This window comes from Hakea prostrata, chromosome 4 (assembly GCF_041222555.1).
Source record: "Hakea prostrata isolate BN-2017 chromosome 4, UWA_Hpros_2, whole genome shotgun sequence".
Classification (NCBI taxonomy): Eukaryota; Viridiplantae; Streptophyta; class Magnoliopsida; order Proteales; family Proteaceae; genus Hakea; species Hakea prostrata.
In genome coordinates this window covers 18,970,492-18,987,892 of record NC_142603.1, presented here as the reverse complement: position 1 = coordinate 18,987,892, position 17,401 = coordinate 18,970,492, and the positions used below count along the sequence as shown (strand labels likewise).

General features: G+C 39.0%; 1 protein-coding gene across 4 annotated transcripts in view; it reads left to right on the top strand.

Moving 5' to 3' along the window:
- Positions 1–17,401, top strand: part of LOC149018342 (RING/U-box superfamily protein) — a 34,908-nt gene that overhangs the window by 4,571 nt on the left and 12,936 nt on the right. For all 4 annotated transcript variants that reach the window (XM_089152637.1, XM_089152640.1, XM_089152638.1 and 1 more), the window contains 6 exons: positions 2,248–2,345; positions 7,604–7,665; positions 7,772–7,863; positions 7,955–8,078; positions 10,493–10,579; positions 14,873–14,963. In XM_089152637.1, coding sequence (XP_089008763.1) covers positions 2,248–2,345; positions 7,604–7,665; positions 7,772–7,863; positions 7,955–8,078; positions 10,493–10,579; positions 14,873–14,963 — 554 coding nt within the window. The remainder of the gene's footprint in view (positions 1–2,247; positions 2,346–7,603; positions 7,666–7,771; positions 7,864–7,954; positions 8,079–10,492; positions 10,580–14,872; positions 14,964–17,401) is intronic.

Genomic DNA, 17,401 nt, shown 5'->3' with positions numbered 1-17,401 from the left:
TTATGATATGAAAAAAAAGGCTAACTTAATAACAACTTACATAAAATAACTAATGAGTCTTAGATGATCTGGACCAAGCCGAATGGGTTGTAAAACAAGCCTTCTCAAGCTATGCATCAGCTGGGCCTGTTATGCTTCTTGCAGTCATATGTTGAATACCTCTCTGCACAAATCCCTCTACATCCCTCAAGACCCCTCTATTCCAATTGCTTGAGCCATGTCCCCATCTCTTTGGTGGTCAGGATCATGAATATAAACTTGAAGTGTATAATGACATGTAAGCATAGTATGAAATTTTGCGAGATTTCGGCCATTTTGGTACTTAGCAAAATGAAAACATGGCCGATATTTGATTCTTTGTGGAAATTTTATCAAAATCTTGAATTTGAAAATTCAAAGGGGCTATATTGTATGGGGTTTATGACTATGGCTATGGCCATGGATATGGTGGTGCATTTACTGATTCCAGTAGCAAGACAACACATATGATGGGTATGGAGATGGATCAGGTGCATCATTTGTCGACTCCATCTTAGGACATCCATCTGGACTAGCACAACCAGTTATGCCATTTTTGCGACTGTGCTACAACCATAGTTCTAAATTTCATGAAATCTCGGTGAAATTTTGCCATCATGGTGTTGAATAAAATGAAATTGTTTTCAAAATAGGGAAGCATGAGATTTCGCCAAAATCTCACCGGAGATTCCATATCTCGTGAGATTTTGCCTGAAATATAAAAGCCATATTTTGGTAAAAGTTTCACTCATTTGGGCAAAATTTTAACTTTCGTTTCTGGAGCTTCTCTCTCCTTTCTTGAGTGATTCTTGCCCCGTTTGAGTTGATCGTCGATATCTACTTCTTGTTCTTGCGGGGTTCTTGCTAGCAAAGGTGTGCATCTAGCGGCATTTCACTTAGCTCTTGGAGTTTTTGATCTAGCAATGTTAAAGTTGGTCTGATTTGTACTTGTATTTTGTAATTGATTCATATATTGTAATGTTATACTTATACACGTGTGTCGTTTTAACCATGTACTATTGAGTACGGACTACTGACTTTTACACTAGTACTTGACTACTTCTATATTGAATTTTTGGTTGTAATCTTATTCCTTGCATTTTAATGAAGATTTAGTGTTCTCTTGCATCATATGAATACTTACATTAGTGGAAATTCATGTTCCAAACTTCTAGTTTCGTTTGCATATAGCTGGGCATGTGTCGATCAAGAACATCACTTTGGGTTATGTTTTCCGTAAAAATAGCACTCCCAAAATAGCACTCCCAGTTTTTGTATTGGCCTCAAATTAGGCTGGACATTGAAAACCATGGCAGATTGACCCCTAATACCCATCGAAACTTAAGGTCGAAATACCCAAAAAAAAAAAAAATTCGGGAAATTTCGGTCATCATGGTAGGTACCAAGATGTTTGAGATGGGCAAAATTTTGAAACTTGGTTACAATCCATAGTCGTACGACACATTCCCTAGGATAGGATATCTACTTAATGTTAATGCTGCTACCTATAGAAGGGTAGTGATGCACTATATGGATAAGTTTGTCCCTACCGTGTCATGGCCCGCTTATGTCCAGCATTTAGAGTACTCCTCCATGACCCAAGGTATGGATCTAGCTTGACACATTCTTGTATATTAAATTCTACTTGTTGTATTTGTTGTTGCATTTTAATGAAAATCTTAGTGTTGTCTTGCATAATATCCATTTTTACATTTGTGAAAATGCATGTTCCAGACTTTTGAGTTTCGCCCGCATACAACTAGGCATGCATGTTCCAGACTTTTGAGTTTCGCCCGCATACAACTGGGCATGCGCCAATCAAGAACACAACTTTAGGTTAGGTTTTAGGCAAAAATAGCACTTCTATTGCGTTTATTGGCTTCAAATTAAGCTGGAATTGAAAAACAGCCCAAAAAAGCAAAAAATCCATCAAAATCTGGAGAAAAAGTACTAAATTTCACTGGAACTAGGGTAATTTTTTTTTGGTTTCTCAGCCATTCTTGCCTTTTGGCCAAGATGGCAGGATGAACCAAAATTTTGAACTATGCTTATAAGTCAGTCTCTGCGTTCATGCTTACTTATTGTAGAAGACTTCAAATTTTGCACTCAAGTTTTTGGGCTTCATACTAGGAAATTTTGTGTGACCTTATTTAGTTTCTTATTTAACATTTAGGTTCCTTTCTTAGGTAGGACTGACTTTTTTCTTTTCTGTTGGTTCTGTCCATGTAGTTCAGAAACTATACTAGTTGATGAAGCTGCTCTTGGCAGAGAAGCTACAGTGGTAATCAATTGCGGAAGTGAAGTAATTTCTGGGCCAAGTAGAGAAGGTAAAGACTTGTTCATGTTGATTATTGCTTCTTCTTCTTCTTTTTTTTATTTTATTTTTTTTTTTAATATTTTTTAAATTAAGATGACCAATTTTGTATAGTTGTTAGTTGTTAGATGCTTATAATTTATTGAGAGGATGAACGTTTGTACTCATTTTTTTTGGGCTTTCTTTTTGTTTCTCTCTCCCCACATTAGTGTTGCACATACCAGAAGCTTCTTGTTTCTTTGAGTGACATAAATGCCAAAATTTCTCGTGACATTGAAATTCTGAAAATCCATGTGGGTTGGTTGATTCAACGAGGAAAGTGTTAGAATAAGGTCCTGAGGGCAAAAAAGGAAGAGTATCCCAGTTTTGGGATTAGCACTAGCATCAGCTCTAATGCCGAGAGGGACTTTTAGGGTTTTTTTTAGTCCTATAATCCTATTTCTCTGTAATCTGCTCCCTCATTGTTTCTCTATGTATTGAATCTATTGATTCCTGGAGGAGGTCGTCCCATAATCGCTCGTCTTCTTTCCTCCTCACTATTTTTGCTTTGTTATTAACACAGTATCAGAACTATTTACTAGGACTGTTTCCGTCTCCTACGCCTTACTTTCCTTCTCTCTAGACTTTAAATATCATCCTGGAGAAGCTGTGTTGAGGTTCTCTTCATACTTCGGATGAGGGGGAGTAGCACCCTATACTGTTGTTTGGAAGATTTGGAGATTAATTAAATTGTTGAGAAGGATTGAGTCTCTCTCTTGCTTGGATGTGTAGGGAGTGTTTTTGGCTGCTTTGATATTTGATTCTGAGGTTTAAAGACCTTTGGTTGAATTACTTTGGGATCAGTTTTTAGCCAAAGTGTACTATTGGAAAATTTTCAACTTTCTGCTGGATACTTGCTACCTCTTTCTCAATTTACGTTTTGGATTTCTCTTTCTGGTTTCTCTATGGGACAGAGGTTGCATTGGTGATTGATTACTTCTTTCTGCTGATTATTTTTTACTTTTTACTGTTCATCTCTGTGGGGGCAGAAACTCCTTGTTTTCAGTCCTCCTAGTTGTTATTGGACTGTTATCCTATGGTGCTGCTATGATTGTTGTTTGATGGCTGAATCGGAAGGTGTTGTAACAGAGCTTGCGGCTTTGTCTTCTCATTGGAGAACTAAACAAAAATGAAGGGCCTGCCAACTTCCATGTGTGGAAGATGTTAGTAAAATTAGTATTGACTGATAAGGTGCATTTAATGAAGCCACTTCTTGATGATGATGAGTCATGAGAAACTCTTGATATCTGTGTTTTAGGACAAATGTTAAATTTAGGGCGAACTGCTAGTTTTCGGATATTAGATATCCATCCTAGTCCCTATGGATGTATTTGCCCAGTTGACATGTCTGAAGGAATCAACGTTGGTCTTATTGGATCTATGGAGCAACATATTGTTGATTTAGTAACCCATATTGACACTGTCAAAGCCTATGGGGTTATTTGAATGTTTTGTATTCAGACAAAACAACGTTTCTTGAATTTATGGGTTATCTCAAAAGTTATGTATGGTGATGAAAAATCCTTTGGCAAGTATTCTATTGACTTCAAATGAATGTATAAGGAGTTAAATTCCATTCCTTTTACTTCTGATGTGACTTATATGCAAATTTCACCCTGATGGATTTTGGGGAGGTTTTGACAAAGCATTTGACTCCGCATTTGCTCCGTTCGCTTATAGATCCTTGTGGTGATATGGTAGTGACATTGTCGGATGCTTTTCTGTGGGTACTTGTGTCTCGTGAGAACTCACTCTATGCTATTCGAGTTGATAATTCAGCCTTGATTCTTTTATTGTGGTTCTACTATGGACTAGGTTTTGATAGTGGTTGTGGTTGTGGTGGTAATTCTGGTAAAACCCCCGATTAGTATCTGAGCCCTCCAAGCCAAAGACCAAAGGTACCTATGGTTGCTACCAACCAGCTAGGGTTGCTGCCCATCAGCTTATTTACTGTTTTTATTTCAGTTCGTTATCATACTTAAAAAAGTGGCAGAGTTGTAATTCCCTCTGCTTGAGGGGCATAATAGGTACGAGTCTTTTCTTTTTCCTATGATGGTGACATCATTATCATACAACAATGGCCTTCCGAGAATAATATCTGATAACCTCATGGGAACAACATCATACCAAATCTCTTTGGAGTATGAGCGTAGAGTCTGTAGACTGATGATTACAGACACCTCAAGGAAACCTCTAGCCTGTCATTGTTGAGTAGAGATACTTTGTAGGGTTGGGGATGTTTCTCAGCCTTGAGACCAGCTTTTTTGATGAAACCAGACCACATTGACACTACTGCCACTATCCATTATCACTTGGGCTAGATGTTCACTTGTCTTAAGTCTGGTGTAGAAAATGCAGCTCCCTTTTCAGTCTTCACCCTCTACTTCTGCTTTAGACATTACATTAGTGGGAGGGTTTTGGCCCATGTATTCTTCATCATAGAAGTCTTCTAGGTCTTCTAGTGGGGGCCAAATGACTTCTTTATTAAGATTTGGGTGGTTGGCATGAAGGACAATAATAACATTCTCCAGGTTTGTTGTTGTTGATGGGGTTCCTTCCCTTTTATTCTGCTCTAGGAGGATTAGCACCTTGTGGGGGAGCTATGGAGGTGGTGGCTGGTCTGAAGGGTTTTGGGGGTGGATGGATTCCTCCTGAAGTCAAGACCTTGATTGTTGTATCTCCTCTGGAACTACAAAGATTCAGCTCGGAGGGCTTTATCAGATAAGTCCCTAATGTTATGTACATCAGTCACTCCATGTGCCAGTTGGATCTCATTTTAAGCCAAGCTTGAATCAGGTCAGTCTGAAGTTTGCTCTCCCTAATCCCTGTTCTAGATGCTAGGGAGTCAAAACTGTTGTCTATAATCAACAACAGATATATTATTACTTCAGGGTATGGAACTGCTCCTGTAACCTGGTTTTGTAGTGCTCAGGTAGGTACCTTTCTGTCAATTCCCTTCTCATCTGGTTCCATGTTGTAAGTTCTCTACCTTTGTAGTATAGCTCCTTTTCAGTTGTGTTCACCAATCTTGGGCAGCACCTACTGATTTGGTTTGAGTGAACCTCAGCTTCCTATCTTCTGATAGGTCATACCAACCAAAATAATCCTCTAGAGCAGCCCTCTGATCATAGAATACCTGGGCAGCAAGAGAACCATTGAACTTCTTGAGCTTGAGTTTGACCTTGTGATTATCTCCACCTCCCCTTTGGTCTTGTCCTCCATCAAAGTAGGATTGGATGTGTTCTTCTATTGTGGGTGGTGTGTGATAGGGTCTTCCTCTGGGGGGTCTTTCTTCACCTTCATTCCTATCATACATGGGGTTGTCATGCATAGACTCTCTGCTGTGACCATTGCTCTCTCTGTCTTCTTTATAACCACCTATAGGGCCTCCAGTATAGCCATCTCTGTCAACATCTTTCTGTTTCCTGTGAGTCCCACTAGTTTCTGCATGCGGGTAAATAACTATCGGGAAATTTACCCATGGAGGTGGAGGAGGTAACTCTCTGTCAGGCTGTTCTAGCTGAACCACCCTAGCTGCCAAATCATATACTTGGGCTGAAACATCTGCTAGGTTTTTCTGCATGTTCTCTGAAGTCCTGGCTACTGCTTATTCATCCATGGCTTTGATACTACTCTTATGTATTCATTTTCAGATTCAAGCTCCTAGATTTTAGGGTTTGGGAATTTCAAGGTTTCAAGTTTTAGGGTTTCTAGGGCATGGATAGTGCTATTGGGAGTGGGAGGGTTTTGAATCTGGAAGGAGACGGACTTCGAGGAGGGGATTGGAAGATATGTGATTTAGGGTTTTGGAGAAGAAGGGGAAGGTCCAAATGGGGTAGGGATGGGAAAACTGTGGGGTTTGATGCCCCCCGGGGGTCGGGGGTGGGGGGGAGGAGGTGAAGGTATGTTAGGGATAGTTACTTACCAGTTTTGGAGGGCTTGGGATGGGGGATGGACTGATGAAGGCAGACCAGTTGTGCTGCTGAAGGAGATTTCCTTCTAATTGAAACCCTAAGGGCCCATTTGATCCTTGATTCGTGCCACAACTCTGGTCAAGTTTTTTTGACCACTGAACAACACAAGCAGACAAATTGGACTTCTATTGAACGGCATCTGATTGCCGAATGTGCTTCTAATGTTGCTGGGTAGCAAGCCTAATTATTCTTGCGGGCCTTGGGGGTCTTCTTGGGGTTGGTGGGGGTGTCCTACATCAGATTTACTCTAGATAGTAGATAGATCGGGGTCATGGACAGATTGGGTTTGAGAGGGCTGGTATGTCGTTGACAAGGTCAACTATTGGGGGGTGGGGGGGGGGGGGGGGGGGGGGGGGGGGGGGGGGGGGGGGGGGGGGGGGGGGGGGGGGGGGGGGGGGGGGGGGGGGTGGGTTGGGGGGGGGGGGGGTGGGGGGGGCCCGCGGGCTCTCTCCCCCCCCCCCCGGGAATCTCCGTCATGTTTGTGTAGGATAACAAGTGGTGGAACTGTTTACAAAACCACTGGGAATAATGAAAGTTGGTTATATTTGTACAAGTTGGGCGTGATTAAATATATATGCTCCAGCTTGAGGTGGAGTGTTAGAATAAGGTGTTGCAAGAAGAAAAAGGAGTGTCCCAGACTGAGGAAGAAGCGACTTGTGATAATTCCAAGACGGACTGGTTATGGGCATCTCAATCCTTTTGGGGGGGGGTGCATCAGATTGGGGGGAGGTGTAAGACTTGCGATTCAGATTGAGACAGATGCATTCAGATTGCCTTGTAGGTTGGTTTGGGGTTTTATGTTGGGGGTTCTGGGGGAGGGCAAGTAACTATTAATGGGGGGGTGAGTGAGTGGTTTTTTGAGTATAGAAAAAAAAGGGAGGGGCATTTTTTTTTTGTAGCCATAGGTCTTCCACTCATGGAGAGGCTACGTTCTGTTTCAGCATTTAACCAGTTCATATATATGGCGTCTTCCATTGTGGGTTCCCCCATTTGGGTTTTTAACATTCGCAGATCTTTTCTTTTCCTCTTTCTTTTTGCTCCGTTTTTACCATGTCATTAAGAGAAAGAAAAGTGTTCAATGATATTCCGCAATAATATCTTTTTGACCAACGGTTCATTAGGTTCTTCAAAGGTTTTTTTTGGGATGAATTCCACCCATGATTGCTGCTTGTGCCATTCACTGGTTTGCTGTAAATATTATATAAGCAAGACGTATGGTTAGCTGAGGGTTTGCTGATTCTCATTTACATGGTTTCAGATTACCTGAGTTACAAATTCGAAGTGATGCCGACCCAGGAACTTTGCAACAGAGAGATGAAGGTGTAAATTCACATATGACTTTCAGAACTTTAAGTCATTGTGTTGAATCATCCACTGTTAGCGTTATTATTTGAATGTTCTTTCCTTTCTTTTTTGGTTGTGTTAGATCTCCTTAGATGTTGACAATGCCAAATGTAGCATTTGCTTGAATATATGGCACGACGTTGTGACTGTTGCCCCTTGTCTCCACAACTTCTGGTGTGTGATCCACAATTTTCTGTTTCTAATATAAGCATTTTGATTTGATTTTTCCTGTTTATCTAATAACCACTGCTTTTTATTATTTTAGCAATGGGTGCTTCTCGGAGTGGCTAAGAACGTGTCAGGAAAAAAGGTCAAATGTCCTTTGTCCTCAGTGTCGAGGAGTTGTATGTTATGTTGGAAGAAATCATTTCTTACTCAATATCGAGGAGGTAATTTCATCTTTTGCCCTTATCTGGTACATTCAGCTCTTGTGCTGGTCAAGGCCCCAGTTCCTAGTGTCCATTGAGCATCTTTAGGCTGTCCAAAGATATTTTTAGGGATTTTTGGCTCCATGAAAATAAAAAGTTAGTTTTGGTTTCTTATTTCATTTTCTTAAGCTTTTTACTTGTTTTAAATAAAGTTTCCTGCATGCGTGGGAAAAAATTCAGACATGGAGAGCTTTCTACCATGTAGGCTGATAGTACTATGGATAGATGCAACTGCAGTGGATAGATCACATTAATATTTGGCGTCCAGTTGCAGTCATTTGGTCCAACATATATGGGACTTTGCTCCTTTTTCTCAATAGTCCTCCTTCAAAGAATCCAAGAAAATTTGACTTCTGAAGCAATATGTTGACATGCTGATAGGTCAGATTGATATGAAAAATTAATGATGTCTAGATGATGACACTGGAAAGTGGAAATATGTCACAAAGTTTTGGCTCCAAATTAAATACTCCATGAGTGAACTCCCCTTAGAGTGCTTAATGGGTGAGGTTAGCCCATTTCACTTTAACAGCCCCAGGAAAACTCTAAATGCAGGCCATCATCTCTTTTACTTGTTATAGACTGAATTTTTGGGTGCTAAATCTAAAGTCAAGAGGAAAGCAGCCCAGATTATATGCTAAGGACCCTAAGCAATCACTTAGTTGAAAAGGAAGTGATTGACTTATGAGTTATGACCAAGGCATTACATTTGGGTGAAACTAGGTTGAAATTTCGTTAGGTATTGGGTAAAACGAAATTCCCACCGAATCGAAAAGTTTCAGGTTTTGTTGAAATTTCGGTAATTTTGCTGAAATTTTGGAAATTATGCTGGTATCTTGAAAATTCCAAGGGGTTATACCATGTAGCGCTTATGGCTATGGACATGTATATGGTGGTTCATTTGCTGATTGTAGTAGCGTGTCTGCATATGAATATGGAGATGGATCAGGTGTGTCATTTGTGGACTCCATCTTTGGATATCCATGAGGACCTGCACAACTAGTTTTGCCAGTGACAGACTATATGGATAACTTTATTCGTACCATGTCATGGCATGTTTATGTTCAGTATTCGGAGTACTCCTCCAAGGGATGGATCCAACCTGACAAATAGTTGTATATTGGATTTTACTTGTTGTATTTGTTGTTGCATTTTAATTAAAATCTTAGTGTTATCTTGCATAATATCCATAATTACATTGCTTAAAATTTATGTTCCAGACTTCCAGTTTTGTTTGCATATAGCGGAGCATGTGCCGATCAAGAACATCACTTTGGATTGTGTTTGAAGAAAAAAATAACACTCCCAGTGTATTTATTGGTCTCAAATTAGGCTGGACACCAAACTAGGCTAGAATAACCCAAAAAACTCCACTGAAATTTGGGGATTCAAAAGAAGATTCCGAAATTTTGGTCATCTCGATAGGTACCAAGATGACGGAACTAGCGAGATTTCGCACCTTGGTTATGACAACCATGTCCATACAAGGAATCTCCTATATTGTTCACATGGGAAACCGTCTATCTTTCTGTCTATTTATTTTCTTTTGTCCAGGGGCCCAAAGCTTTCTTTTAAGACCTTTTGCAAATGCTACCTCATCTTGGATCTTCCCAGTTATATCAATGATTGAAGTGATGTCATGCTGAAAACTGAGAGTCCTCCAGTTGCAAACCCATAGAAATTCATTAGCTTTTTATAAGTGAAGCAGTAACATTTATAGGTAGCTCCAGTGCTCCTTGGAAGTTTCAGGCTCCAACCTTCACTAGGACTTGTATCCAACCTGGCTGTAAAGCAGCACTTTGAAAACTGCTAATATTTGCTCTGAAACTAATCTACTTAGTTCAAATTGAGCACAAAAGAGTGGAGCACTTGAATAAAACAATGATGCCTTTTACCCAAGTATCCAAGAAAAAGTAGAACAGGGAATAAATGAAAAAAGTGGTTGACCAATTCTTCTCACCTGCGTGGCACAATTAATGTTCTTTGATATGCTCATATATAGTTACACAAACTGCCAAATTCCCACATGGCTTCAAACTCCTTATTCTAATTGTAAACAAGGGTTGGGCATCAGTATAGCGCCAGAAGATTGTTCTACTTCTCGTGTTGATACTGAAATATCCATCGAAATCATTTCGACTATTTTAAATAATTGTTCTCACTGGACACATAACTTGCTTTTATGCGTTTGTGGGACCAAAACAAAAAATGAGGCTCGAGTACTTATACAAAAGTATAATTTCTGTTGACCTAGTCTCTGATGCCAAGTTCCTGTCATTTTCTTCCATTTCATTCTAGTGTTTAATACTTATTTCTGAAACTGTCATTGTTTATTGTTTATGTTATTTACTGTGACTCTTTGTGCCATTTTGTAGAGTATACTTCAAACCGATTCATCTTTAAAACGGTCCAGTGAAGAAGTTGCAGCTCTAGATGCACAGGCATCTATCAAGTCAAATCTTGTAAGTAATATTTTTGGGCTAAATGAGAAATCAAGAAGATTTAAGTAATAGAAGGTATAATCACATTCAGATGATCAGTTACAGACTTGCAACTGAGTTCTTAACTAGTTTGAAACTTGTTACATATGATGCATGTTGGTCTCTCACAGAATGAATTTGGAATATAAATTTCAGTTTATCATGAGTAACTTTATTTTACATTGTTTACTTTATTAAGTTTCTCAAAGAAAATTAAATAGTAGATATTTTTTTGATAGTTTGTTGGCAGAACTGAAAAATAGTCTTTTAAAAATAATAATGGGTGATGTGAGCAGAGTTTCATTTGTTAAAGTTTACCGTGGGGATACTGTATTCTTGTTATGTTGGTGTAATTATGTGATTCTATCATATAAGTATAATTAATAAAGCTTAGTGGAGTCCAGGAGGGTAATCCTAGCCCTGTTGTCTCCTCCACCTAATCTTCTCTTTCTTAGCTTCTGTTATTTCCTACCACTGTTAGAGATGTTCTGCATTCTATAAAATTTGATTTTTAATGGTTAAGGCTCTTTTTGGTATCAATTCTCATTCTCTATTATGCCTATTTAAAAGAAATAAGTACAAGAATTCAATATTGGTCAAGAGTGAAAAATGGTTTAGTGAATTTTGTCAAAAATAAATTATGGAATGAAAAATAAGTTTGGTATGTCAAAATAAAAAATTGTTAAAAATGATAGTGAGCAAGTGAGAAATATGATTTTTTTATAAAAGAATGTGTATTGACTATTTTACCCTCATCTTAATTGTAAAATTTTAAGTAAAGCTTTGCATAAATGAAGAGAATGAAATTCTCACCATAATTGTCTATTATGACTTTTGGAGGCTTTTCTATTATTTTAAATAAAAACAAAACTGATAATAGATGCCAAACAATTCAAAATAATAAAAAATTCTCATAATTGAGAATGATAATTGATACCAAAAAGAGCCTAAGGCTTGCTGGTATTCTTTCATGTCAGCAGAAGAATAATGATGGGAAGCTTGAGCATTAGGCTGTAGGAAGTGATGAATTTGAGCAAAATATTCTTTCAGAAGCGGTCTGAATCCAGGTCCCGAAATCCTGATAGAGGTTGTGTGGGCCCACTGAGGCAATTGATGAAAATTCAAATATAAAGGAGCTGTGGCCTTCTTGTAGTTCTTTAGAATTTCAGTACTCTTTTGGGTAAGAAACAGAACATAGAGACGGAACAGTGAGGGCCTGTTTGGTTACTTGAGTCTAGAGATTTCAAAACTATAGATTTCAAATTTATGGAGTCATGGTTCATAAAATAAATTGTTTGGTTAGCCTGAATCTTTGGAATGAAATCTGTAGATTCATCCTGAAAAAAACATCTATGGGTCATGGTTCAAATATTTAGCACTTTTATTGTAGGGAAATCGTACCCATAAATCTACAAATTCACGTTTTTAGTGTAAAAAGGTGAATCCCTAGATTTCGTGAATCTAGGGATTCACACAACCAAACGGGTATAAATCTCCCATTTGTGAATCCAAAGATTTCAAATCTCTGGATTCATATAACCAAACAAGCCCTAAGATAATCTGAAGAGAATATTTCTTCGATTTCAGGACTTGGGAGGGATAATATTGACTCAACCAGAGAAAGGAAGGTTAGTTTGGTAAAACTGCAATAATATGTCCTTGTAGTTTCAGAAAGTATCAATCTTAGAACATCAAACTTTCTGATGGAACCTGAACATGGGTTAGGCAATGTTTCAGCCTCAATAGAACGTGGTTGATGGAACACCAACTGAACCCTCACTTTTAAGTTTCCGATCCCTTACTCTGGAACTCAAAAGTAATACCAGACTGTAACATTTGCTTATAGATTTCAAATCAGTCTCTGTAACTGCTGCAGGTTGTTGTGTTAGGTATGGTTTCAGGTTAATATCTGAAGCAGGATGGTAAAATGGGTGAATGGCTCTAGAGTTTAAGGTTGTTCTAATGGCGGGTTTCAGGTCCAACATTTGCACCGAAAAGGAGAAGTCTTGAGAGAGAAATCCAGTCTCTCTTGTCAAACCAAAACAGACAATAATAAGAAAAAATAAAGGAAAGGATTTAGGAGAGGAGTCAAACCTGTGAGAGTGGAGAACATTGAGAACACCCACTTGGGTTTGTGGCTTTTTACAAAGACAACAAAGTAAGTTCTTATTCCTCCTTCAAGAAACCTTATGTGGTTGAGTTCAACTGCATGACATATTGCCTAATTAATCATGTTGGACCAAATAACTGCACCAAGAAGTCTGCATTAAGTTTGGACTCAATCAAAGCCTTGTGGCCGAAATGCCCAATCCATGGATGCTTGCTGGGCAGAGCCATTCCAGAATCCCCAAATCTTGATGATAACTGTGGTATGGATATTGAATTTTTTGGAAGACTTGTTTGGGTTCTCCTAACCTGATGTAAATCATTTCCAGGGGTACCCCAGGGTCTAGGGTTTATTCCCGCAAACCCTAGGACTCCTAATTCAATCCAGTGGTATTTTGGTAATTTTGCTCAAGTTTGTGACAATTAGGTCTAGATCCCATTGAGTCCAGGATGTTGTCTGGACCTTCAATTCTTTTTTAATTTTCTAATGAGTATATTGCAAGTTATTTAGGAGTCCTAGTCAAGGTGAGATTCCCCATTATGTTGGGATCCCATAATTTGAGTTCACTTTAATTTCCTTATTTTTAGGACTCCATATCTACTCTTAGAATTTGGGTTGGAGTCCTCTATAGTTAGTTATTGAGTTTCTTATTTGAGTCAAAATCTTGGTTAATTAGTAGAGTTAGTTTTGGATAAGACAACTAGAGTCCTAGTTGGTTTAAATGTTTAATACAATGAATTTGCTTTTGGAGGCAATTAAAGTCGTGTGCTCTTGGGAGGGTCATGACGGATTTAGAGTGATTTCTTCTTCGATTTCAGCAAGGGTTCCTCAATTTCAGCGACAATCCAGCATTCACAGCAGCCTCTCATCATTAACCAACCAAGTACAGCCCCTTCCCCTTCCTAGCTCATGCAACTCTTCCCTGCCTCTCTAACCCTAGTTCCAGCAACCCTCCCTCTATTGCAGGCCTTCCCCAGCCTCTGCCGTACCCTGTGGCGCCTTTAGAAACCCTTATTCTTTAGTTAAAGTGGAGGCTTCCTAAGGCTGCCGCAGGGGGTGGGAAAGGGTTGGATGTAACCACGATGGAGGGAGGGTCTGGGATTCCAGAAACTAGGGTTTTTGGGGGAAGGCTGCAGGAGAGAGAGGAGAATGAGGAATGGAGGGCTGGTGTTGGGGAAAGTGCTTGCACTCACTTGAGGCTGATGAAGAATGCTGTATCTCAGGGATTCTGCAGAAAATAACTCCTTGAAGTAGCTGCAGGCCCTGTCTAGGGAGTTTGCCTCCAAACTTAATCAATATTTCATTCATCAAATCAATCTTCTGTTTACAAGGTTTGAAGGCTTATTTATAGCCTACTGAAAGAAATTAAACTAGGGCTCAACTTTAGAAAAGAAATCAGACTTGGACTCTAACTTGCAATGTAAATCAAAATAAAACTTGCAACTTAACTTACACAAGGAACCTTCATAACTAACTCTAGAGAGTTCCAATTTGAATTCTATGTGTAAGGACTAGGCCAACACTAATAGACTCCATCACAAACTGGGAATCCAACATTAACAAGGATTCTTCAAGAACTTGCAAAATAAGGGCTCAAATTAAAAAATATAAGTAGATCTAGGGTCCCACACAAATACTGGGCGTCATGGAACCCTGGGTTGGACTCAACGGAAATAGGAAAATTTACCAAAATACCCCTTCTGTTGGCCAAAACTCTCTGGGTTGCTGGTAGGGTCATAGAAAAGTGGGAAGTTTTATGGGCCCTAATAGATGGTCCTCGATTTGGTTTACATCATTTATCCTGTTAAATTCTTAGAAATGGGTGTTATCCTGGGATCTGTGGTCGTCAATTCTATTCTGGCTTGTAGTGCAACTTCCTGTAGAAATCTTAGTTATAAGTTTTATCTATACTTGGGACTACTTAAATAAAGCAGCTTTGCCACATGGAAAGAGTTAGCCCAGGTAACATTTGGACACTTTTTGTGTTGCCAACACAGTTTGGCATTTAGTAGATGGTTCCTGGAGCATTATTCTTGGATGACTCTGGTTATATTTTAGATTGATTTCCATGTGTTTGATTGTCTTTTGCTGATAGTACTTAATTTTTAGGGGGTTCTTCCTAGGTAGCGCAGTGACCATATATGTATATATTCATGATTCATTCTCAGGTCATCAGGACTGGAAGACCTCGTCGAAAAAGGCCATATTCACCGCCAAATGAAGCAAGAACTGGCTCTGAGTTTCCTTGCCCTCAATGTGGTAAGATTAGCTTCTTAAGCCAATCTTACATGCAGAATTTTTTGTTGTTGACTGCTTTGCATTACTTTCTTATCATCATGTTGAATGACAGTCTAGGTCTTGAAAAATCTGTGGTTTAATATGGAGAACACGCTAGAGTTTTATGAGAGAGTTAGTGATAAGGTTCTAAACTCAGTTTCAACAAGCTAGAAACTGAGATATAGTTGCAGCTTGTTAAAAAAAAGAAATACTTTTGACATTCTAGAGACAATACATGAACTGCTTTCAGAAGACAAAACACACCCTAGTTTACTATTGTTGCTTGAATGATCTTGTACAATTTATAAAAGACATAGTTGTCAAGGCAGCACTTATCTATGAATAATATCATCTAAGTAAATATTTGTTATTTCATCTCTGTAAATGATATCAGGCATAAATAGAAAATCACATCCCATTTGAATCCAGTATAAATAGTTAAAGATACCAAATTCTAAATAGATAAAAATGTCAATCCTTGAGTTCAATAACGAAAAAACTGGATTTTTGACAGCAAGTATAATTTTCAACTTCTGAATCCAGCGTTCTCAAATAAAAAAAATTCTGTAAATCTTAATATGATATAACATTGCTATAAAACAAAATTACTATAATTTTATGATTTTGATAGCATTCAGCGCAACAAATAAGGTTTGACTGAAAAAAGAACTCCTTCAATGATAATAGTAAAAAAGGCCATTTCCAGTGTACAAGGCTCCCACAGTTTGCAGGTGTTGGGAGGATTAAATGTTGGCAGTCTTACCTCTGTACCTAGAGAGGTTGTTTCTGGTACTTGAAATTGTGACCAAGGGGTTCACAAAGTAAGCACTTGAGTGATATGCCAAGCACTACCTTAAAGGAATTGAGTAGGGCAGGTTGGGAAGGATGAAGAATTGATGGGGGTGATGGGATAGCTGAATAGTCTCTCAGTAGGCTAAGAAATACTCAAAATAAGAATCACATGTAGGCAGCCTTAACCCTGTTTTTAGTACTTGAATTTGTGACCAAGCATTCAAAAAGTGAGACTTGACCAATGTGCCAAGCATGACCTTAAGGCGGGAGGTGGGTGGAGGTGGAGAAGGACTCCACAGTGGGGGGGATGCGGCTGCCGGGGGCTTTCCCGTTTTCCCCTTTGTGGTTTTGTGGGTTGGGGTGTGGGCCCCCCTCTTTCCCCCCTTTCCTTTCTTTTCTCTCCCTCCCTGGGGCCCCTGTTTTTCCTCCCTTTTTCCCCCCTCCTTTGCCCGCGCCAAGGAATCGAGTAGAGCAGGTTGGGAAGGATGAAGGATTTGATTGAGGGGATGGAAAAGCTGAATAGCTCTCACTAGGGTAAGCAATATCAAAATAGGAATCTTAGTCATCAATTCCTTTAATACGTTAAAGACTCATCCTTAACCTGCGATGTAACCTTCTTTTAGAGTTAATGCAAAGATTCATAACCATAGAGAAAGAGAACATAAACCAGCCCCACTGGAAAACTTAGAATTTTCTCTAAACCAAAAGAGGAATATCCTAAAACAACTAAATTTGAACCACTGGTCATACCAACAAAATAGTTCAATTAAAACATAAAATATACCATGGAAAAATAAATACACCTAGTTTTGTATGCAATCTAATTGCTCCTACTTTAGGCCCTTAAAAATTACCTGTTATTTATCATAATAAAGCCCTTGGGATCAAAGGCCCTGACATGTATAAAACCCTAACTAGACTTGCTATAATAAATCATCTTTTGGTGAATTACTTCATATCAAGTATCAATCTGGTGCCCTATCTCAACTCTATGGCTCACCATGGGCCCCCCCTCCTTTCATGTTTTCGATGCTCTTTAGTGTGTCCTGCTGAGTCTACTTCCATAGACTTTTCATACTTTTGTACACCTTTTAAACACACTGGGATTTCAAAAGGTTCTTAGGTTACAATACATTGGGAAAAGCAGAATCAAGAAGTTTGGGATTCCACTCTTGCAGCTCCCAATACCCACCCTGGAACATATCTCTAGCTAAGGAAAACAACAGTAAAGGAAACAAAAAAGGAATATGAAGGAAACAATTTAAAAAAAAAAGCAACTGTACCCAGTGCTAAAGGCTCCCTTGTTTAGCAGACTAGCAGTGTTTGGGGAGGATCAAATGTACGTAGCCCTACCTTTGTTTCCAGGACTTGAACTATTGATCAAGCCTCCAGCAAATGAGTACTTGACCAATTTGCCAGGGCACCAATTGAAGAGGAAAGAAGAAGAGGGGAAAACAGGAGGGGAGGAAAAAAAAAAAAAAAAAAAACGAAGATTGAGGGAAGAGAATTGAGCCAGGGGAAGGAGAAGACAGTTCTCAACTGAGTGAACCATTTAGCTCTCACGGAAGCTTACAACTCAAATAGGTTCTGTTCTGGTCATAGCTTTCCAGTCGACTTTTGCTGGAAAT